The sequence below is a fragment of the Protopterus annectens genome, chromosome 11.part0 (genome assembly GCF_019279795.1).
Source record: "Protopterus annectens isolate FY-2018-M chromosome 11.part0, PAN1.0, whole genome shotgun sequence".
Lineage (NCBI taxonomy): Eukaryota > Metazoa > Chordata > Ceratodontiformes > Protopteridae > Protopterus > Protopterus annectens.
Window position 1 is genome coordinate 350,736,320 of NC_056745.1, and position 25,628 is coordinate 350,761,947.

General features: G+C 37.3%; 1 protein-coding gene across 2 annotated transcripts in view; it reads left to right on the plus strand.

Annotated features, from left to right (window-relative positions):
• LUM (lumican) overlaps window positions 1-25,628 on the plus strand; it is a 134,725-nt gene that overhangs the window by 17,483 nt on the left and 91,614 nt on the right. Inside the window, exons 1-2 of one of the 2 annotated variants that reach the window (XM_044087856.1) lie at window positions 22,281-22,304; window positions 22,526-23,435. In XM_044087856.1, coding sequence (XP_043943791.1) covers window positions 22,544-23,435 — 892 coding nt within the window. In that variant the 5' untranslated portion in view covers window positions 22,281-22,304; window positions 22,526-22,543. Of the gene's footprint in view, window positions 1-22,280; window positions 22,305-22,525; window positions 23,436-25,628 lie in introns of those variants that run through there. The other variant, XM_044087854.1, reaches the window with a different exon arrangement.

Below are 25,628 nucleotides of genomic sequence, written 5' to 3' on the forward strand. Positions count from 1 at the left end.
CCTTCAGAAGACATGTTAAACCAAGACCTCATCTGCATGAGTCAGTCGTAGCTCACATGGATGTGCAAGATTCCATGGCACTTATTGAAAAGAGTAGGCGTAATTTCATCAGTGTCCTGGCAAAATTTCTCCTAATCAGTATAAATGCCACCTCACCTGTCTCTGTAAAGAAGCCACCAATCTAGTAAAACTAATTCAGCCAACAAAGGACACATAAAATAAATAAATATAAATGAATGCTGCTACCAGGAAAAGTTGCATATTTCACCTTTTATAAATAATGTACTGAATCATCTAGACTGCAACGTAAATGGCAATGCCCTAAGATGCAATTGCTGGTGACCAAGGTGTATGCAAAAGTTTCCCCATTTAAATGCCCTTCCATATAAAATAGTAGTAGGTGGGAGAGCATTTTGCAAGTTAGTGCCTGCATATGGGAATCAACTTCCAGTCAACATCAGAAATATGCAACACTAGGGAAAATGTAAGTCCAAATTGTGCAATTATCTTGCTACTGAATAGAAATGTTATTGCTATGCAGACAATATGTATCAAAGAGAGCTTTTTTAATTTGTTCCATGTACTGACCTTGCTTAGACTACAGATTACTGTTTAAATTAATATTCTGAAGTTTAGCACTGATATTCTGTACTTGAATGCAATCATCTTATGAAATGGAATTACTGCAGTAGTAAATGTGATATTCATTGTTAGTAATGTACTGATCATATAGACATATGTACCATAGAGTTGTTGATACTGTAAGTGATGTGTGTTCTGTATTGTAACTGTTATAAGTATGACTTGTGCACAGCTTTGATGCTGTGTCATGTTGAAAGAGCTATTGAATTTGTATTATGCTGTCTGCATCTTTCTTGAGCCTCTGGTCTCTGTTGTGACTAAAAATGTTCCTTACACCCAGCTAACTGCTTGTTTAACTTACAAACAAGCATGCAAGCAAACAAGTATAAAAACAAATACAAAAATAAAATAAGGTAGACCTGGTGTAAGAAAGCTAATGGGAAAGTTAGGCTGAGTGGTGGCAGCTCCCCATATCTGATGGATGTGAAATTACATCCAGCATGTAAGAGCTCACTGTTGGTGACCAGTGGGCTGGCCTCTAGTATACAATTCCTTAGGGTTGAAATATAGACAGAAGGTGGTATTGTCAGATGGTATATGAAGCAGCAGTCACAGGGTAGTACATTTGTATAGCTGCAGTCACAGATGACATCAAATATTTTCATTAGTGATGGAACTGATTTTGTGGGTATGGAGGCTGCTGATGGCTGAATGGTAGGAGCTGCCTAGAGTAGAACGTTTTGCACCCTCTAGAGGAGGTCCTTTATGGGTTGAAAGTTCCTCTCCCCTGCCTACACAACCATATCCTCCACCAGGTCCCAAAGTTCACTCCTTTTGTAGCTTTCCAAACATAGACAGATAGATAGATAGATAGATAGATAGATAGATAGATAGATAGATAGATAGATAGATAGATAGATAGATAGATAGATAGATAGATAGATAGATAGATAGATAGATAGATAGATGGATGGATAGATAGAGAGATAAGACAGATAGATTAGATAGATAGATAGATAGATAGATAGATAGATAGATAGATAGATAGATAGATAGATAAACAGACAGATGAGAACAGAGAAAAATAAGTTGCAACTGCGGCACACAGACAAACATATAGATACATATCTATATATATTTACGTCTGTCTATCTATCTATATATAGATACTCAGATAGACAGATGGATATGTCCTATATATGCCTGCATGCATACATATCTAGGTACACATGCTTGTGCTAACTTTACTTCTGCATGCATACAAATAAGAATGTGATTATCCACAAATATTTCATACCATATGAAAATGAAGAGAAAGAAAAAAAGGTTAAAATACTGTGCAGCTCTGGCCTTTTCTCCTGAGCCTGCAATACCCATTGAGCTAGCTGGTCTCCTCTCCATCTCTGCAGGATATTATACTTGTTTCAACACCACTGTTCTGTGTGTAAGATCCCTGTCAAGCATGGTAGGTGGTCCTGCAACTCTTGCCAGATGTTCTTTTTCCATTCACTTTTGGCCGCTGCCATTTCCATCTTCTACAGGTATGACTCCTGCAAGAAGTAGAGAAAGATCTTGGTCTCCTTCACAAACCAGCTAGAAACATGTCCCTGGGTCTTTACAGTTGCTTTCATCATTTGAAGTACCAGTACAAAAGTCAAGTATGTAAGTACAAGAAAGAGGATAAGGGGGTGTAAACTACATTCTCTGAGGTGTGATATCAGCATACTCAATCCATAGGAGTATTACCTATAGAAGTGATAGCATTGCAGACACTAGTTTACTAATTGTACTAAAGCAGTAACATGGACTTCCACAATTGTTTTTCATACCTATAGCTTATTTTGCTATGTAAAGGGAAATCAATGAGCAGTCCATGAACTGGACATGTGTTTCAGTAGTTATTTTTTTATAAATAGGAATGTATAGCCTAGGGTGCAAGAATGTCATTATAGTCTTCGTGTAGTAACTTATGACACCATGACCTTAAAATTTGTGCTTGTGATATTGCTTTTATAATTTCTAGTTATTGTCCATAAGATTTATAAGTTCAAATAAAAAGAGTAGGTTTATACTATGTATTGGTATTTATTTTTATATATATACATATATATGTTTTATGTTTTTAGATTTTATATGTGGAGTATATGCATTTGTGTTTTATTGGTAACTGGATGTCACTTTAAATTTGGATTTTAATGAGTGTTTGTGTTAATTGAATAAATCACATGATCCAGTCTGGCTATAAGATTCATGGTCTTAACAAAAAATGTTTATTCTGAAGAAGTCGAGTGTAAAACTGATGAAAGCGCTAAATAAAGTATTTGCAGTTCTAGCTTTCCACCTGTAGTGCATTTTCCTTTGTTGTTTTTATAATTTCTAGTTTGTTAATTTGCTGCATTAGTAAAGTGTTTACATTTTATTTCATGTCTCATTCAAAGTAAGTGAGTGTTAGTAAGAGATAAGGTGTGCTTTGGTTTGACGGATGCATCTGGATTACAGTGCAGTACACCCCAAACTAAATGTTAACTCACTACAAATATCTCTCTCAGTGGTATAGCTTAGTTATATGTGCTTGAGAAATATGTTGCACTGCTGCACATTTAATCACTCAGTGCCACACAGCGCAGCTTGTCCACGAGAAGCCAAACTCCTTTCACACCTATGACAGCAGATACACCAAAGCGTAATACTGTGACTCATATAAGTCACCTCAGCAAAGATTAATTTGAATAAGAAATGCAGAAATGGGCTACAAATCTCACTAAAAACATTTTAACTGTGTTCAGCCAAACTTTGTGGTTATTGTTTTCAGAAAGAGCAAAATAGATAAAACAAGGCAAGAAACGCTTCAATGGAAAGTTAGCAAATTCAGTTCAGTTAACAATATTACTATGAAAAAGGCAGTAGTTTTAGGGTAAGGTAAAAAAATACATCTGCGATTGTATGTTGATGTCAGCCACAGGACTGTTCATACAAGATACTTAAGAGAAGAGAACAGTGAACATGTTTACTTTTTGCTGCTCAGGTTCTGAGCAATCATGATCATAATGGCAGTGACGGATGCTTGTACTGGTGCTCTTATTTATAGCCAATGCTTTATAGCTTCTCTACCATCAGTCATTACAACTGATTCCATTGGTGAAAAAGATTTATTCTATGGTTACTTAAAATATGAGTGGAGTTTGCTTTAGTTTATTAACTTTGGGATGTTATCTGCTTTTATGACATTGCAGTGAATTTACTAAAAATGCTGCCTTCATTTCTTATGTTAATACTGGTATGTTTTTTTCTGAACTTAGGTCTCATGACAGTTTCATTAGGATGCTGCTAGCATGGGTTGGCAAGGAACTTAGGTAACAGGACTGCCAATGTGCACTACTGCATTTACATTGGATGATGTTTTAAATACTGTGTGGCAAGATTGATGAGTAGATTTCATGTCTGTACATACTCTTTCATAACAGCATTCATATATGTTTTTTATGTGAATGCATGATGCAGCAGCAGGGGTCCAGGCAGAGCAATGACAACTTCATTACTGAAGAGAAACTCATCCTCATGGAGGCACTCAGGGCATATGGCAACCACCTTTTTAACAAAGGGGGGGGGGCCAGCAGAGAGTGCTAAGATGTGGATCTAAGTGTTTTTTGATATAAATGTGATTGGTCAAGGAACCACATATTGATGCAGTGCAGACAAAGGGCTAATGACATGGCAATACATGATAGAGCAGAGGCTAGGCAGAAGGTAGTTGCCCATAGCAGTAGCAGTGGGAGACATTATACACTGATTCTTTAACACCTGATGAGGAATACCTTCTGTACTTATGGGAAGATGAGTATGACACTAACTGGGATGCTACAGACATAATCAGAGGTGCTGTGGACATTTGCAATGACCAACTTCAACAACAGCCATGCTCATCCAGTCAGGAAGGTTAGTGCATACTGAAAGGCAAAATCATGTGCTGCAAAATTTGGTGGGGGATAGCTGGGTACATATAAAATATGACGTGTCTTATCAGTAGTTGCACACTCTATTTTTGTCCTTCTGGAAAGTGGGAAAATGATGAAGGAAATGACAGAACTCACTGGTACCAGCCCACAACAAGTTTATTTAGTGCTTTCATCTAAGTAAATATCAGACTTCTTCAAAATAGCAGTTACATACATCAAACCATTTAAATATATACTCCTACCCTTCCATTGGACAATTTGTCACACCAGTTCCCACCCATGTTTTTAAAACTAGTATGAATATACCAAATTAGGTAAAAACAAACATTACAGCATCAACGAATTAAAAAGTGCAACACTGTTAAAAACAGAACATCTGTTGGAAAACAAATATAAAACTATGAAGAATATAAACAGTTACAAAACAGTTTTACAAGAAGTAAGCAGATTTTAGCTTTAACAAAGGGCCTATTGAAAATCTGTCATTCAACCTAGGCAATTCACATGCATTAGTTTTTATCTGCTGTTTCAGTTCTTTAAATTCAAGAATCATCAGAAGGCCCTCCACAATGTCCCTGGAAAATGGCCAGAGCTTAAATGGTTACTTTGCTCAACACTTATTTATACAAAATTCATTACTGTGGTTCAAGGTCTTAGTAATAATGACATTGATTACTTCTTCACAGGGTTAACATGAGCAGTTTCATGATGTCAGCACAGTAAGCAGATATTGACATAAAGGTTGTTGATTATGATATTAAAGCTATTATATTTATGACACAGCCTAAGGAGAGTGTACCAACATAATCACATACCATAGAACAGGTACATAAATCTGCAGGCAGTAACATAGGTTCAGAGAGTCAAGCAGATAAGGACAGTACATTGCAGGCAGTACAGGGAGGGACCCCACAGTTCTACACCAGTGCTTGCTGAACCACAAGAACACTATCAAGAAGATTGTACAATCTCAGAGGTAGCAGTATCCATGGTAACCCCAGTGAAAAGGGGTGCCAGACAAAGTTACATGCCAAAGTTAGCTTCTGACACACAAAAAGCCTTGATTGCCTAGAAGCAGATGTGCCAGGACATTGTTCAGGTACAGTCCACTGCCACAGAGAGTCAGGTGGAGATGGTTAGTGTACTGCAGAGTTTATGTAAGGATTTTCCTCAGTACATGGGAATGGATAATGCCATAATCACACTCATGTATGGTATTGTGTCATACACAACTGCCATCTTTGCCTACACACACACAATAGTCAGGACCTACTAGATTGAAGTAGGAAATATTGGTGAACAAGGACAAGACCAGGCTACTATTCAGACATGCGGGAGCAGAGTAGATCACACAACACATTATTCTCAGGAAGGTACTGGAAAAAGTGGGAAAAGACAAAAACAAAAACAGATAGGCAGGCCTTGTCAGTCTTCAACTACATGTAGCAGAACCTGTCATTTGAGGTCTTTGCCATGCAGCTCTGTGAGATCAGTGTCTGAGGAATCACCTGCATCCAGTAGGTTACAACATCACAGTAAGCCAGCATCAATCTCACATGCCAGCACTTCCTCAGGATTATGAGCACAATCTGCACTATCCTTAGGGAACATTGTCTATGACACATTTGGCCTACTACAAGTTAGGATGTGCAATGCAAATGCTGAAAATATCACAAGGGACAATTCAGCAGCATGAGTTTGACTTGAGTAATGTTATAGTTCAAAATTACAGGAAAGTTAAAAAAGGTCAAAAAAAAAAAAAGAAGTAAAACATACCTCTCAATTGTCCAGAATTTCTCAGAACATCCAGATGTTTGTCTCATATTTTTGGTTTATTCCTCATAAAGTCTGTGGTTTTCTGGCAAATCACTGTGATGATCTGAGAACTGAAGTCACAAAATAGACATAAATTTGAGTTTCAGACTTTGAATCCTTCAGAAAATGTGTGTTAACACAAGCCCTGTTACTCTAACAAGTTTCTAAGTTTGCAACAAGCTGAAAACATCGTGCATGAAGTACATGGTCATACTGAAGGCACCCCTAGAGTTATCCAAGCAATAGAAATGGGCTTTCAGCAGGTCATTTACTCACTCACTGACAATCCTTGTTGTAACTTTCTTCACCAGCTTCTGTATGGTTATGGACAGGAGTCACCAACCATGGTTTCACTGGGTTGTCTGTATTCCCTGAAAAAAATGGGGGGGGGGCACAATAAGGGAAGAATGGTGTAGTACTAAGCAGTACATTTTCCATGGTATAACTAACTACATAAATATACTTAACATTTCCAGTCACAAGCAGGGTGACCATGAGGCATCCTACCATACAGGAAGAGGTAGTAGAATGAGCTTGTGTGTCAGATATAAGCATCATGGGCAGTACCACAATGCTGGGATGACATGTTGGTGATGCAGCCCACCCCTGTTCACCACACACTACCTGGTAGTTGATGGAATGGTAGCTATTCTTTTTTGGAACTTCTCCATCCCACCATCACCCATCCCCATTTTCCTGATGGAGTCCTAATGTCAATGTGGGTGCAATCTATTCCACCAAGCAGCTCAGGGAAGTATGTTATCTCTAAGAAGGCATGCATAGTTCTGGCTCAGTCCTAAGGCAACACCAGCCAATAATTTTATAGACCTAGACATACCAAGATTATGTCAAGAACCAGCTGAAGTATCCGCAAAGCAAAAGCCTGAGAAATGTCCAGCATGTCCTCAGTCTGTCTCAGGAAGGTCTACTTGGCAAGTACAGTGGGAAGTATGCATACCTTAGTATCCAAAGGTAAAGGAAGGTCATGCACCCCCCCCCCCCATTTCACATCTTTGGGCCACACAAACTCACTAAAGCCCTTAAAGCGTTGTTGTCCATTCTAAATATTTATTTATTTATTTATTTATTTATTTATTTATTTATTTATTTCACATTTGTTAACCAGGTTAGTCCAAATGAGTTTGCAAACAAACCCATTTTCAGTGGAGACCCGAGGGGAAAAGCCCCAGCAAACATAAGTAAAGATGTTGCTGTTTGTCTTTCAGCTTTTCCCGGTTAGGGGTCACCACAGTGGAACTCCAGTCCGCTAATGATTGGCAGTTGGTTTTTATGGTGTCAAGTTGCCAGCCTGACACCCAACCTTCAACAAAGGCACGCCCATTCAACACATGACTTTCGAATGCCCACTCAACTGGGGAGTACATGCAGACTCCACACAGAAGGCACTCCCAACCAAAGCCGAGAATCGAATGGGAGAACCTCTTGCTGTGAGGCAACAATGCCACCGCTGCACCACCGTGGAAGTCAAACATATGTAAAGATAAAGTGACAATATACAAATATTAAATAACAATCACAATACAAAATAATTGTAAAAAGAAAAGGCTATTAGCTATTTGCATTGCACTGATAGTAAGCAACTCATTTTCAGTAGAGACTCAAAGGGAAAGAGCCCCAGCAAACACAAGCAAAGATAAACATATAGGACAAAAACTATTAAAAATAACAGTGGAAGTACTAAATTAATTATAAGGAGAAAAACAAAAGAAAATAATTATGAACATTAAGCAATGCACTGATAGCAATGGTCTAAATTTACTACATATAAGAGTAAAAACAAAAAGATAATTATTGTTCAAAAGAAGGAAAATGTATAGACAATGATAGGAAGTGGGGGGAAAGATAAATAGTGTGGAGAATGGGAGGGGGAGAGAAAGGAGGGGACTATAGTAGTAGAGCTAAGGGTTTAGGAGATTAGTTTAAACAGAAGTTACTAACAAAGAAAGAAAATTAGGAGATGCAACAGGTTATACAGTAGGTCAGTCTAAGACTACATGTGGTCAAGGCAATGACATAGTTTCAAGTTTAGTAGGTGGGATTTAAGCTCCTTTTTAAAACAGGGAAAGGAAAGGTTGGATCTAATCTGGAGAAGGAGTTTGTTCCAATTTAGTGAGACAGCATATTTGCAAAATAGTTTGCCAAAATTCCTTTTGGGTTTATAAATTGAGAGAAGATGCTGATCAGCACACCGAAGAGGTCTGGCAAAGGAAGAGTAGAGAATAACATGGGAGGTAAGAGCAGGGCAGGTAGAGGGGTTGTTGAGTATGGAAAAGGTAGTGTGGAGTTGCGATTGTAGGAGAAGGTGTGGAAATTCCAGCCACTGAAGTTTGTTTAGTGAGAGGCAGTGATGTGAAGAGAGTGGTTGGTTTAGAATAAATCTGGCAGTTTTATTGTATGTTTGTTCAAGTTTCTGCATTAGTGTAGTTTGGACATTGGTAAGGATGAAGGAAGTATATAGGAGACTAAGTAAGAGAAATGCCTGTGCAAGAGTGTGTTTAGTGGCAGTAGTGAGGAATTTTTTGTTCCTATAAAGTAGTCCAAGTTTTTGGTGTTTTTTTTTTGATGGCCTGTTGTATGTGCAAGTCAAATTTTAGTCGGTCATCAATCATTACCCCAAGGAGTTTGGTGTGTGAGGTAGGGGAGATAGTGATGCCATCTAGGGAGGAAAGAGAAAAATTGGATTTAAATGAGAGAGTGTCTGAGGTAGGAAGAGAAGGAGTTGAGTTTTCTTAGGGTTAAGGATTAGTTGACTGTTTCTGAGCCATTTTTATCAGAGATAAAGGAATTCTGTGTTAGTGTGTGTAGTTTAGAGATAGTATTGGAGAGTAGAGTCATCTGCATATTGTATTACAGATGAGAGACTGCAGGATGAATGTAGGTCATTGGAAAAATGTTGAAAAGGAGCGGTCCAAGTATGGAGCCTTGGGGTACTCCTGTTTGAACAGCAAGGAAGGGTGAGAAGGCCTGCTGCCATCTAACAGCTTGTTTTCTGCCAGTAAGGAAGGAATGGAACCAGCCAAGAGTAGAAGGAGAGAGGTTTAGGTCTGAGAGTTTGTTAAGAAGGATGGGATGAGACACAGTCTCGGAGGCTTTAGAGAGATCAAGGAATAGACAGGAGATGAGTTTGTTGTCCCTAGCTTCTGCAACATTTTGAGTAAAGGACAGTAAGGCAGTCGAGGTACTGTGTTTAGGGCAGAAACCATGTTTTGAGGGAATGAGATTTTCGTGAATGAGATAGGACAGTAGTTGAGTATGTATACATTTTTCAAGGATCTTAGAGAGTGGTGAGAGAATAGCAATTGGTCTTTAGTTAGAGGGTTGTATATATATATATATATATATATATATATATATATATATATATATATATATATATATCAAAACATTTCTTTGATTATCAAAGCTAAAATTAATTATTCTTTGTCTATATCTGTGTCTTTGAGGCCGGTGAGTGCCATGGTACCATTGAGGTTTTGACTTTGCCTATACAAGCAGCTCACACAGAGAAATGGTCAGGTTGGCAGTAACAGCAAACATATTTTCTGATATAATAGGTGTGATTTCACATTTTATAACATTCCTGCATATTGTGCCAAAACATGTCAAAAGACAACTGTTAATTGCAGACATGCAGGAAGATTAATCAGATATCAATGACTGAATAAATAAACAAAAGGTGTGATTTTAATTTACAATGTCTTTGCACATAATGCCAAAACAAAAGACAACTATGAACTAGAAAGAGGAAGGAAGATGTCTCATTGGCATAAAACGTTCTAAGTTTTTTTTTTTAATTTGCCACTCATCAGCTCTTCATTTGCATAACTTCATTGAAAGCTGCCATGTAAGTGCAGCTAGCCTCTATGAATTGCACTGAAGCTTTGCTTAGCCACAACCTGAGTAGATTGCCTTTACAGTTAAATGCAATGGTCATGAATACCACCCTTAGTTGGTTTGGTCTAGATAATACAAGTTCTGTAATATGGAACAACACATTTTCTTTTTGTACTGATAATGCTATGGCTTTGTGCTTTTCTGTTTTGCAAACCAAAGGCATTGAAATCAATGTTTAGAAACTATTTTGTCAAAGCATCGACCTTTCTAACAGAGATAATGAGCGTGAGCATTTACAGAATTAGTTCTTCACAGTAACTGGTTTTAATATTAAAGGTATGTACAGTACTACCAAAAGAAAAGATGTACTGCTGTGGATGCAGTTATGATTGCAGCATTTGCTATACTTATCTTGGCAGAATGGGAAAACAAATACATGTTAGAAGACCCCTTTAGAAGTACAGAGTTTTATATAAAAGATTTATTGACATTTTTAAATTTTTTGGTCAGGATGTGAAAGTGATGTTATGCAATTTGTTACTTTTAAATAATGCAACTACTTTTTTAAGCTTTGCAAGTAAATGAGAACAGAATGACTTTTTGAACACTTTAATTTACAAGAATGACCACTTAGCATTGTGAATTTATCATAAACCAGCATTTTCTAATTTGTATTTACATGCCTACAGCACTCGTGGCATGTTAAAAAGAGTATGATAAAAGATCAGTCTGTTTGTCACATTAGATTAATTTCCTTACATGAGATTCATTATGAAGAATGTCCTACCAGCTGAGGCAGGTTATGCTCACTTAAAGCATCTGGAAATCTTAAGAGTCACTTTGTGTAGTAACCAAGTCTTCTTAGGTATCAAACTTAGGTGTTAACATTGCATTATAACTTTAGAGAATTTTCAGCATGAATAACTGAAACATTTTTTCAGGTAATGTTACAAAAAAGTAAGCAGTGAAAGCTTGCCTATATCATAAGTACTCCAAAACACATCCAGAAGGGAATTATGGGTATAATGTGTACAGCACTTTTTCATAACAGGGTACTGTGGGAACACAGGTTACATAAGACAGCATAGAAAGAATGAGTTAGGTAGTGGAGATAGGGAAGGATTTAGTATAATATAGGTAACCAGAAGCACTTGAAAAGGCAGGTAAAATCAAGGGCAGAATTATAATTAGTCAACAGAAACCAGTCAATACAGACCACATTCAAATATGTCAATAAAAATAAGTAAGTAAAAGAAAGAAAGAAACAAACAAAAAAAAAAAAAAAAACTCAAATGAAGAAGTGTGTGAGAGGAGAGATAACAGATTGAGATGGGTCAGGTGTTCTTCATGGGATATGACAAGTGAAATGTTGGGGCCTGTCAGATGAAGGTGGTCACTGAATTTACTAAGGGATTAGGATCCCACAAGCTAAGTTAATTCAACAGAAGAGGATGATTCCAGGGCTCAGACGTTATGTCACTCACGTGCATATAGATAAATGACGACATATCAGGACTAAGGATAATGTAATGTGAGCAATAAAAGGGAAAATAAAAGGAGAATGAGCAAGACAGGATAAGGAGAGCAGAGAAGAAGACTGCAACAAAAGCAAGAACAGAGACCGCAACAACTAGAAAGAAACAGCCATGGACTGAGCAGTGATAAATGGAGAGAAAGACGAGTACGGAAGGGAAGGTTAAAAGATAATAATTGTGCTGAAAGCAGAAGGAAACACAGAGAGAAGGCAAGAGAGAGAAAGATGTGCTCATGGCTGATGGGAGTAAACAGATGGACAGAAGCTAAGAAGAGAAGGAAGAACAGATGCTAATGGGCAGAAAATGAAGAACGAGCAGGGTGTCAGTGGAGGCATGAAGTAGTATAAGACTTTCAGGCAGTAAATATGGAAAGGGCAGATTTTCAGACGTAGTGCCTATACAAGAACCAGCTTAGGAGAGGTGGGTAAGAAAGCTAGTGCAGATATTCCATGTGTGGCAGTTAAGAAAGGGGAGAGAAGGGTCCTAGTGATCAAGGACTTTATCACAAGAAGTTTTTGAGCAGACAAGTCTATATGATTTAGTTCAGTGATACTGAGGATTTTAAAAGAATGAGTTAAAACATATCATGAAATGAGGAAGCCTTGTAAAGAATAGCAGAATGTGAGTCCATGTCTAAATGGTGTTCCCTACATTTTGCCAAGTCTCATGTCTCTGACGCTTTAGCTGGGTGAAACAAAAGCATCAAAGCTTCACTTCAACAACAAAAATAATTTGCATAGCACAAGCCCCCTGCACACACTATTGGGGGACATACTTTTTATTTTCTATATGTTAACTCCATTGGTTGACCATGTAGAGGAAAGAAAAGCACACTTAAAATAGATGTACAGTAGAGTACAGAATGAACTAGAAGTGTCGTGCTATCTAAAAACAAATTGCCAATCCGCCATTGAGCAACAGAAACTGATGAGTTAAAAGTCATCCACTACACACTTGACAAAGTATAGCAAAACCACTATAGTACATCTAATCAATGATGACTTAGCAAGTACACTTTGTAAATGACTCAAAGAAGCCAACTAGTAAAGATCAGTTCATACAAGGGGTTGGAGTGTGCAAATATCTTTACTTAGGTTCTAATACTGCCAGGCATTTGCAGAGAATGATAAGATCCAGGACTATAATGCCTGCATCAAAAAGTGGACTGTGAGCATGAATGTCGATTAGTTAGTTACCCACGGAAGGTGTGACAAACTGAGAAACCTCTGTGATATAAATGGGCTTCATCTCTCTCTCTCTCTCTCTCTCTCTCTCTCTCTCTGAGTGGGATAACATTAGCAATACCTGAAATGCAGTAGTATATAAGATGATTATGTGATTACATTTTGTTGAACTGGATAAGCAAAAGCAGTATTAGAAGACAAAGAGGGACACTAGCAAGAAGCAGGGAATTACAGGAATTCTCTGCATTGTTGTTGTTATTAAATAATATGCTGATGGCTAATTAAGTGTTTTTAAAACAAGTATAGAATCATTATGTCAGGCAGGAGACACAGTGGGCAAGAATATATGTAAATAAATTAGTGAAGCAGGATATAAATGAGAAGTTTATAGGGTACGTTGGATGCCTCAGCAGGTACACTAGATCTGCTCCAGGGGCAACTGCAATTCATATCTAATCAGTCGAGTCAGTGGGTGAGTTTTCTTATTTTTAGTACTAAAACATTTTTTGTTTAAGTGTTCTCTTGATTTTCCACATTTTACTAGGCAACTTTTTCTTTTCTGTTTCCCTTTCACTCCTGCACTTGCATTTAGATTTTTCAGTCTCGTAGTGAAGTCTTACCCAGGAGAAAAAAAAATCTAGACCCAGGTTCCATCCTGATTAGTCAGACAGCTGCACACAGATCCTATACAATGGTGCCTCTGCTTGTGTCTGCAGCAATGTGAGAATGAGTGTGTGGAATCCATAGTGAGTTAGAATGCCAATAGTATTGAATGCGCATAAATGGTCTGCAACCCTTTGTAAAGCCACAGGCAAGGATTGTAGCCCCTGCTGAAAATTAGTGACACATGCTAAATAAGCTTTAATATAATAACTTAACTCAGTGTCATATACATGCATGAGGCACCCCAAAAGTGAGGGGACTGGGACAGTAAGTGATCCAGACCTCTAGAAGATGACCAGGGGAAAAAGTGTTTCCCTTACTCCTGTAGTAATTTTCAGTAATGGGCAGATGGGAAGATGTGATAATCTGTGCTTATATACAATCTGTAATTCTTACTGTAACAGACCACTGTCATACTATTAGAGCAGATGGCAATCATACCTCAGGATAAGACATCCTGAGACTCTAGAAGGTTAAGGATCAAAACCCTCCTCTCCAGTGTCTTAATGTGAAAATTGGCCTTTTCAGGGTCCAGACACCTCAGACAGTGTGCACTAGTTAACGTTTACCACACCACAGGGTACAGGTGTCCACGGTAACTGCAAACAATGTCATCAGAATTTTGAATAGCTTTCCCTGTGTCAAGCTCAGAAGGTGCATCCAACATTTTAATTACATTTTGCATATTCTAGAAATATTGACCTACTGAGATATTGTATCCAGTATCTGTGGCCACTGAACTTACAATGTCCACTGAAGAATTTTCATGTGCTTGGAGATGGACAACATGGAAACTGTTGTTTCCATCAGTTCTAAAGGTATGAGGTGGAGGTGAGTGCTGGTTGCTTGTAAATTCAAAAGTTTGAATACCCTGTTCTGTAGAGTTTGAACCCTGTCTTGTGATAGAGGAGGTCTGCATTTGATTATTTCAAGCGAGCTACCAATCTAGGTGAGTAGCTTTTAGGGCTTTAACTACCACTTTGGAAGCTTGACTACTACCAATAAGGATTGAAATAACTTGATGAAAAACACCTGGCAAAGATCAGCTCCCACAGATGAAACAATGAGGAATCAATCATCCAAATAAAGGAATATCTGAGCCTCCCGCAGCCTGTAGTTGTCAGCTACAGTATAAGAAACACACAGTAAGACTAAATTGAAGAATCTTGAACCAGTAATGATTGCCGCATACCTACAAGTGGAGATTCCTGATGGGCAACTTGGCCATTTTGATGTGAAGATAGGCATCCTGTTGTTACAAGAAACATACCCAAACCCAGCACAGAAGGATTGCATAATGGTTATGAGGTCATTTTTTATGGTATCAAAAGGTTATGTCATAGTAACCATTGTTTGGTGGAAACTCTTGGATAGCTAATTTTCTCAAACAGTTCTATTTACTACCCTGTGAAAGGGGACGGCACTGCCAAAGTTAGATACCTTGGGCATGGAGAATATGGAATGTGATAGCATGCCCTCTGAACATTACTGACCTTATACACATCTCTTTCATGATGGATAGCCACAGGAAAGGAAAGATGGATAGATGACTTCCACTTCCTTTTAAAGATGGACAATCTGGCTGGATTTCAGGGATGTTGCTCTTGATCACTTTAAGGTGGAACATGGCTTCTCTGTTATTGCCAGAGGAGAATTCACTCTTGAAAGATGGGTTTTCTGACCATTACCCTAAAAGTTAATGTTCCTTATAGATTACAGGTCTTAATGCCCCTGTCTAAACCTAAGTCACATTTGTTGTGGGCTCTTCCAAGTCAGAGAGGAAAGGATAATAGAAGCTGAGACTTCACAACAACAGATGAGAGGTTTGACCCACATTTTCTAAGTTCTATATGTGTGTTTCTACTTCAGTGTCAAGGAGATGGGGGCCCTGAAAGGATGAGTTCACAAATATTGTTCTTGTATTTTCACATAAATCTGTAGTCTTCACCCAGGCATGCTGGTGCATGACAATATGAGATCCAGCAGTTCCAGCCAAGCTATCAGCAAAGGTATATGATGCTGCTGTCATGAGGAAGTTAAGTATTTGTGAAATAGTTAAAAAGTTGGGCCAATATTTTTTCCTGAGTGACTCATCAGACAACTCCTTCAGTAAATGATGCATCTCAAAAGAAGGAAGTTGTTCAGACTCACTTCCCATTATTGTCCATACGTTTTAATTGCTTACTGGGGGGATATATTTCTGCTTGTCAAAGGCCAGAGCTGTTTTGAGTGCTGCAGCTGCTATAACATTATCTAACTAAAAATCCTATGACCCAAAGCTCTGACCCTGTTAGAATTTATAGCCACATTATCAAAATTTTCCCATCTGACAATGGTGACCATATTTAAGCATGTTCAGAATGGATGGCTCACCCAACAGAACTGCTGAGCAGATCAAGATAATTTTTTTAACATTCTCTGCAGGAAGGAAACTGAATCTATAGTCTATTGTACATTTGTTGCATCTTCCCCCAATTTGGGAAAATGTGTGAAAATATGGAGGAGCAGTGTACATCCTCCTCATTACTAACATCAAGTGTTGGAGACTGGACAGAGGAATCAGTGTGCTTCCTCATACATATAACTCATTGTAATTCCCAGAGGTGGCCAATCAAAAAATGAGGAGCTCTTATGCAGTAACATCACGCGGGATCACTGCAAATGATTCTTCATTGCATCTGACCTGCAGTATGACAAACGGAACAGTCAAGGGTCTCTTAAAAGGTTGATCTGTCTACTGTTTGCATGCCAACACTGAAAAAAAGCATAAATATAATGTGGAAACAGATACAAGACTGGCACTGTATCATGAGTTCTCAAATCTGTATGAAGGTATTGTTTTTCGGTGAAAGTGCATGTGCTCTGTACTTTATTTATATAAGTTTTTCTTCTTCCATAGTACAATGCCAGCCATCTTTATGCTGGATATTTTGTTCTAGTCTTTTGGCACTATTTCCCATGAATGTCACTCTTTTTATTCTCTGATCCATGCAAGCTGGTTATTTATAAAGTCATTTTAAAGACTAGTAACATTGGCATGCACAACACTATGGACTCCAGTGTTAAGAAATGCCAGGATGGGCCCATTGTTATGTATGAAACACAGATAAGGTCAGTTTTGGATGTGGCACCGATGTTGATGTATGAACCTCAAGCATCCAGGCTAAAACGTTCATCTGCATCTCTTGAGTGAGGTTAAAGACCATTCACAGTGGGGGCTTAATTGATAGCATGGTGGTTAACAATGAAGACTGTGATACCAGGACAAGCATAGCAATAGCCATAAGAGGGTCTTTCCTGACTAAGATTGATATTGGTGGGTTGATGCTAGTAATCTCAATACTGGAAAATGACTTAGTCTATGGACTACTGCCCCTTTGCTGGATCATCTGTAAAGGTGTGAGTAAGGAATATTTACAAGACCTCATAATTATTCATCACATAAGAAAGGTGGGTTCCTATTACATGAGCGAACGCTAGAAATAGCAAATGCTTATTTGTCGAACCCAAATGCACAAAACCACAGAATATCAAAGGAAGGGATTAGAGAATTTTTCCCCATAGAAATAATTTGTTGGACCGTTCTCCAGACATTGCTGTTTTCTTCTTTTCTAGCATTTGATCATATAATATGAACCCAAAAAAGGCACCTGTCCACAACAGAAATCGACTAGAATAGAGGAACTCATATAGCAATAACCCACGCCTGAGTGTGGGTAATGCTGGATTTACCCACGGTTGATGTGGTTTGTCATGAGGGTGAAGCCTGAGTGACCAAACAAAGCCAATCGTGGGTAAAGCCATCATTACCCACACCCAGAAGTGGGTTATTGCTATTATACAATGACATTATTATGAAAAAAAATAACTAATTTTCTTAAATAATGGCATTGTATAATGCCTCCTTGCTGCCCTTCTGCAGTTGTCTGGTATTCTGTGGCAGTTCTGATGTACTGCGCATGCGTATGCCTACACAGTACATCAGAGCTGTGGGCAAAAGCAACGGAGAAAGCAAGATCTCCATTGCTTTTTACAAACTGTCTCGCTATGTTAAACGAGTTTAACATAGCGAGACAGTGTGAAGCAATGGAGATCTTGCATTCTCCGTTGCTGTAAAAGAGTTATAGTAATGGCAAGGTAATCCAAGACCGTCAGTGAGGACAATAATTGAATCATAAAAGAAAGTTTGTAGTTGTGACATGTAAGTGAGCGACCGGACCTTTTTCCATTACTATAACTCTGATTTACAACATGCACGCTGACCAATCAGCGTGCACGTTTTTTGAATATTAATGGGGGGTCGTTGTATAATAAGACCTAAGCTCTTATCAAGGTGTTGACAAACTTCTTGTAGTCAAATTTGGGAAATGCATAGGAGAAGAGTTCTTCAAAGTTATTCTAGGGATATGAATTTGGGTTGCATTCTTTACCTCTCTGTCAGCCAACAAAGTTAAAGTCTTAGATTTAGAAAGCCCGGTAGGGTATTTATTCTTAAACACATGTAAAATAATCTTAGGGACATCATCATACATCTTTCTAGAGTAAATTTTCAATCCTGGACAGGGAGATTTGGTCCTATGTTTTTAGGTTTTGTGAAGCTTAAGATTCTTGGGAGTTTGAGTGAGGTTAAATCCAGAGCAGGCATAGTCAAACCTGAGGCTGAAGAAGAAGCTCTTGGACCACAAAGAGAGAGCCTTTGTGTATAATAACGGGATTTTTTTCTATTATGAAAGGTACTGGAAAACATATCTACAAAAATAGAGTACATATGCATGGTGTGACCTACCTCCAAACAGATTAGAGCTGTAATGTACTTATCCTCCAGCAGGATCTTATTCTCATAATAGCAACCGTAAAAAGTACATATGAGGAAAAGCTACAGAGAAAATCAGTTATGAACAACATTTTTGATATTATTAACAACTGCAAGGAACTAAAAGAAAGAAGAAGATCTGCTGAAAAGACTTACAAAAATAACAAAGCTGGGGAAATGCCAAGATAAAGCCCAAGTGGAAGGAAAAAGAAGGTCAAAACACTTCCACAAAATACATGAACAAATAACATAAAGCACTTAGTATGGACTAAAAAGACAAACGGAGACTGACACAGGTTTCTTCACATAGTGTAAAGAAAAAATATATATATCCTAATTTATAAATGTTGCTTGGCTACATTTTCAGTGCTCCTTCCTGCTGTATGGCAAAACAGATCTAAAAAGGAAGAGTGTTGCAGTGCATTGTGGGATAAGGTAAGGCATGAAAATGTCCTGAGCTATCCTTATACTTTCCAGCACTAGTCCTGCTGTTCCTGAGGATGGACTTTCCATATTAGACTATTTACTGCTTCTTCTATGTTATTAATTATTAGTCTTTTATACAACTCATTACATATACATGTTGTATAAAAGTTAGATTATAATTTATTTATTCTGCTTCTTTAGGATCCAATTTATATATTTTTTTATCATTGCTCACTTCTTTTCTTTGAGTAGTAATATAAAAAATTAAGAAACTGCACCAACTTGTTATTGTACTTCTAATGAGTATGGCTGCATGATTTGATATTTGTTAAATATATATTACCAAATAGTAGAAATGTCACATGAAAGTGTCATAGAAGTATTACTAAGAAAGGTGTAACATACAGGTTATTAAAAACACATAACATTTGCTCTTGTTCCTGAAATGTTTAACATGAAATATTAAAACATTTGTGGGGTCATTCTTGTAGTAGTTGATACTCTCACCAAAATATTGCTCTTTCTTAAAGACAAATTATTTCTTCTTATTCAAAGACTGCTCAAAACCTAATAAGTGGCTTACTGAAGAACTAAAGCAAATCCTACAATTAAGAGAAGAACTGTAGTTAAAATGCAAGAACAATTCCACTCTACATAATCATAAGCATCTTATCACCCTATGAAACCTTTCTAAGCAAGCCAAAAAAAGTACAAACTGAGACAGCCAGCCCTACCACAAAACCTAAAAATGTCTAAAATTAATTTAATTCTTTAATTTATTTTATTTATTTATTTATTTCTATTTGTTGACCGGGAGTGTCCGACTGGACATAGGTCCATTTTCAGTGGAGGCCCGGGGAGAAAAGCTCCACAGTTATAATAGGCAGTAGTTACATTGGATTACATAGCGATTAACAATTTACATAGCAATTACTTACAACATATTTACAGATGAAGAACATAGTACATCAGTAGACAACTAGAATCTTTATCTGTGAGGTACATAACAGACATTAACAAATGTTACAAGAAGAAGTTCCTGCTGTATAATAAATACTGGCTTATGAGCATCTGAGCTTGCTATAATCAAGGTAGTTAGTGGAGTGGAAAGAAAGGTAGTGGTTGGTCTCCTGGAGTCTTTGTCAAGGGAAATGAACACTTTATTATGTTTAACTTTCCCAATACTGAAGTACTATGTTCTTCATCTGTAAATATGTTGTAATCCTTTAACAGGATGCTATACTCTACAAAAGAACATCACTCACTATACCATGTAACATTCCAGCCACCTAGCCTCCTTTTTTGATTTCCTAACAGAATTTAGCACTCTGCCCCTCCTCCCTCTTCTACCCCTCCCCCACACACAGCTTTTTAAAATAAACAAAATCGAACTTCTCTTGAACCATATTCCCCAGATGCCCCCACTGTGAAAGTTAAACATCATACAGTGTTCATTTCCCTTGACAACGACTCCATTTCCATTCATCTGATTCATAATTATATCCTCTGATTGACCAATAATATTGTTCCATATGGACATCTAGAAAATAGAGCTAATAAAACTACGTCCAATGTAACCAAGCCCTGAGAATAGCTTGCACTTCTGACCCATTGCCATTCTACTCACTCTTGAGGAAATATAGAAAAAAATGTTTATCTCCAACTTACAGAATACATCCAAATTACCATCTCCTTTCCTCAGATCAACACATATTTGGCATCTTACAGATGATATCCTAATTAAGACAGACAAGGGTAACCTTCTAGGAGTCCACTGTGCTGATGTCACAAAGGCTTTTGGCCTTGTAGAAGATACCCTACTTTTTCACAGCATGTTTGATTTAAGCATCCATGCAGATGTATGCTTATGTATCATAAACTTCCTCAAAGACAGACTCTTCAGAGTCAAAATAGGTACATCCTTTACTTATGATGTCACACTCAGTAAATAAGTACTCCAAAACTCCAGAGTAGCTCCTCAGTCTGTTTCAATGTTTATCAACAAATTGTCATTAAACCTCCTTCTTGTGCCTCTGAACTAGTACACCAATGGCACAGACATTTTCTTATACTGTCCTCTCTCACCAGTTCATCAAAACATAACTTATAAATAACATGCATTCACTTAGCAACTGGTTTAGAGAACATAAGTTCCTACTCATTGCCAGGAAAACTTAAAGTATGCTGTTTTGGTTCTAATCAAATTCTAGCTAATTTGCCATCAACCTTTTATATCAAAGACTGCAATAACACATCCACTGAAATTGCATCAATCATCAAATATCTTGGCTAACTTGGCATGTCTTGACCAGACTTTAATCTTCCAAATACACATAGAAAAGATTAGAAATAAAATCATCTACTTACCAGTGTGAGCCAGAAGAATTTCTCTCCCTATCTCTCAAAACCAGTGAGAGCAGCCCTTGGCAAAGGATTCCATTTAGCTAAACTTGAACATGACCTCCCTTTCTTAGCCTTGTCTTCTTATAAAAACATGTCCACCGCACAAGCAGTCTTAAATGAAATATGTCATTTCATCACACACTATATCCTGAGGAGCACTACAATCTTGCTCTCAGTAAAGCCAACAGGATACCAGAAAATCAACTCATCTCTTATAAAAACATGTCCACCACACAGAGGATCTAAATAAAACATGTCATCCCATCACAACTATCACCTCAGGAACACTACTATCACACTTTCAGAAAAGCCAATAGGTTACCAGAAAAGCAAAGAGATGATTTCTTAACTGGTTCATGTCTCTTTAAACTCCTATTTCTACAAACTTACTCATCCTCATCCTCCTAGCAGCAAAGCTTATGATAAACTCTTTCTATAACCTAAGAAGTCATTGCTATACTGGTCCCACTCTACAGTCTCTTAGAAAGAGACTCCATCACATGGCATCACATGTTTTTTTTAATTCTAGTCTGAAAATTCTGGGAGTATTTCTATGCTCAACTGAAATACATTGCCTCTTACTTCACATTTAGAGCATAACTAAAACTCCATCTCCTATAACAAGCCTAGTGTAAATGCTTCTTGACAGGATACCTGAAATATTCAGTCCCCCCACCACCCCAGAGTAATTTCATCATTGATCATTGTACTTACCCTGCTCTTCTTCTGCTCAAGGTAGTACGATCTATGCCATGTTTGTATGACTGTTTGTAAATATCATGTTTGGTTGAAAAATATTATGTAAATACCATCTACAATCATTCTCAATTGCAAATGAATGCAAGACATGCTGGCCTAATATCTTATCAAAAAGCACCAGGGAAATACTACACAATGTAACTCTTCTCCTGTCTAGGGTTAAGTGTTTTGAGCATTGTTTTACGTTGTTTTTTGTCCAAAGTCGTTTTTTACCTTTACTCATTTCTGAAATGGTTTTGTAATTGTGCTCATCCAGGTTGTGCCTGAAAACTGATCCAAGGAGATTAGTGCACTACCTTGGTTAAAAAAAAAGTTAAATGACTAAATATGTAAATGTGTATTTGTTTTAATGCAGTACGAGTCTTATTTATGGCAATAATCTGACCCTATAAATGAGATACATTGCAAATGAAAACATATTAAAAAAAATTAGATCAAATCAACTTTGAAAAATAAATATTTTTTTCAAATAAATAGAAGAGCTTATAGATTCTTTATATAGTTTGTTTTAATGCCATTGCCTTGTTATTACAGATTTACTTCAACCACAAAATGAAGTGCCTTCCGTTGCTTGCAGTACTTGTGAGTGGAATACTCTGTCAGTATGAAGACTATGACAGCCCAGTTTACCACTATCCTTATTACCCAGATGCTGGTTTTGATTCCCTGTCCATGCCTTCGGTCCAAGGTTGTTCTGCCGAATGTAGCTGCCCATCTTCCTCAGCCATGTATTGTGATAACAGGAAACTAACTGCAATCCCACCTATTCCACCAAATGTTAAATATCTCTATCTACAAAACAATATGCTAACTGAAATTAAAGATGGTGCCTTTGATAATGCAACAGAATTAGCATGGCTTGTTCTAGACTACAATGACATCACTAATGGTAAAATCGGCAGAAATACCTTCAACAAGCTGAAGAACCTGGAGAGACTATATTTTACACACAACAATCTTACTGAACCAGTTGGTCCACTTCCCAAGACACTGACTGAGCTAAGACTGAATAATAATAAACTTTCAAAGATTTCTGCTAATGCCTTTGAAGGGCTTGAGAACCTGACTACTCTTCATCTCCAAGAAAATGAACTTAAGGATGTTCCAGGAGCTAATGTGTTCAAAGGTTTAAAATCCTTAGTGCAGCTTGATATAAGCCACAATAAACTGAAGAAACTGCCTTCTGGACTGCCACCTACTTTGTTGGAGTTTTATGCTGACCACAACAGTATCACCAATGTTCCTGATGAATATTTTCAGAGATTCATAAGCCTTCAATACCTACGATTATCATATAATCAGATCTCTGATGCCGGTATTCCAGGAAATGTATTTAACATCTCATCTCTGCTTGAACTGGATCTCTCATTCAATCAACTGAAGAACATTCCAACTGTTAGTGAAAACTTAGAAAATCTCTATCTTCAGAGTAACCAGATAAGCAGTAAGTTAATTTTTGGTTCATATGCATGCTTTGCAGTCTTCAGTCAAGATTAAAACATAAAACAGGAAATATAGAAATCATACAGTGTTGGTGGAGAGAAATAATTGTAAGAAAGCTTTCCAAAAATACAGTAACCAAAAATAGTATCACAGTTTACTATTCTCCTAGAGTATTTTATAAAAAAACTCTTAATGCTGTCACTTTATGAAAACAAATGACCAGCTGACTTACAACAGAAGATCAAATTGACTTAAATGAATGATATTTTGCATAAACTGCATGCAATGAGTTTGATTATTCTGACATAATACACATATATTTCTCTATATATGCACACATAGCTATAACAAGTAATGGCACAAATAGGAAGCTATTTATTGTGTTCTATATCAAGTTCAAATTGTAAACACATATATACAAAGAAAAAGCCCTCTTAGACATTGCTAGAAAAATAGAAGTGAAATGATATTAGTTGTCATTTGGGACTTGAAACCAGGCCCTTACAATGTATCTGTATCTCTGTGATCCATCATTATACCATCCATACTAATAGTATTATACCCTCACTTGCATTCAGCTAACTAAATGTTGGTTTTTAGTTTTTTCATTTGATCATTGCAGGTTTTGCCTCATCTGCTTAGCTTTTAGTGAAGATTATTTCTTTTTGTCTCCATTATGCAGCTTTAGGGAACCTCCTTACAGCATTTCCTGAGCCTTGCTGTTCATCTGGCAAAGTTTTTCTTCCTTCCACTTCTTATTGGCTATACCACAGGTTCCTACACAAGGAAAGCCCTTCTCCAGTGGAGATCTATCCCAACTGGAAATGCAGGTCCATCACTGTCCTCCTCCATTCTTGACCCTCAGTGAATAATTTTATTAGTATACATAAATACAAATGGTGTTACCTCCCTTTGCCCAGCTGAGACACAGCCCAGGGATGTCTCATTCCACAGTCCGTCACCCCAATGCAACAAAATGCCACATACAAGCCACATTTTACCGGATGTCTCATTTCTGAGGAGCATGATTGCTTTTATACTACCCACCATATGCCTTTTCAATACATAACCTTCTTGAAAAAGAGTGTCACGTCACTGACAGATTTGCAAGAACAAAGTAATTTGTCTCATAACACAGATGGTTGCCTAACTTTGTTTCTGTCCCTGTCTAAGTGCCGTACTACCAGAGTCAGAGTGTAGCATTATACAATAAACTGGAAAATTCCACAGCCAATCTAACTCTCTGGACAGTTTTCAATAGCCCTTTGTACAATGTTCCTTATTTTATAATCCAGTCTTTTGTCCAAAACCTGTGCAGCTTAACTACAATAAGTCTTGATTTTTGCCAGAACCCATTAAAGTGACTATCTCATGGTCCATTCCAGTTTCTCCTCTACCTAAACCAATAATCCAATACCACATACATTTTAATATATCTGTTCTCTCCAAGTACTTATCTAATCTGGTAATACCAATATTCTTTGTTGCTCTGTAATTATATGGTGTACCCTTTGAATCTTGATGAGGTTTTTGGGCTATATCACTCTAACTATCCCGGATATGAAACTGTAAACAATACTAGCTGTTGCAACCTTTTTTCTGTTTAACTGTCCTATGACTTTAAATATCTTCAACATTACTGTATGACCTGCTGCTGGAGAAAGTTGGAAACATTGGAAGGTTATTTCCTGAACCTGCGGTCTGTTAATTGAATAGGTTACTTTGTGTTTATCCTGGAGAGCTAGCAAGGACTTCATAGATTTTTTTCATGCTTTTTTTCTTTTATTGTTTCTTCCTTTTTTATTAAGAAAATATTATGTTTGATTTTATTTGCATTCATCTTGTGCTGTTTATTTTTTGTCAAGTGCTTAGATCATAATTACTTATCTTTTTTTAATTATTATTCATTTAATATGCTTTCAAATACTTAAACTTAAGTATCTATATAATGATGAACTTGCAGCTCCTGTGAACAAGGACCTACTGGAGTTACCCATAGGATGTAGTTTAAAAATATATTTTTATTATGTTTAAAAAAAAGTCTGCTGCTGGTGAAGAAACCTGCTGAGCTGATGTCTGTTGCTATATAGAAAGTCTAGTATACAGGTCATACACATAATTACATCTCATAATGTGGGGAGTAACCAAAAACAGGGTGCAGAGAAGCACTGGATTTGAGGATATATTTCTGTAG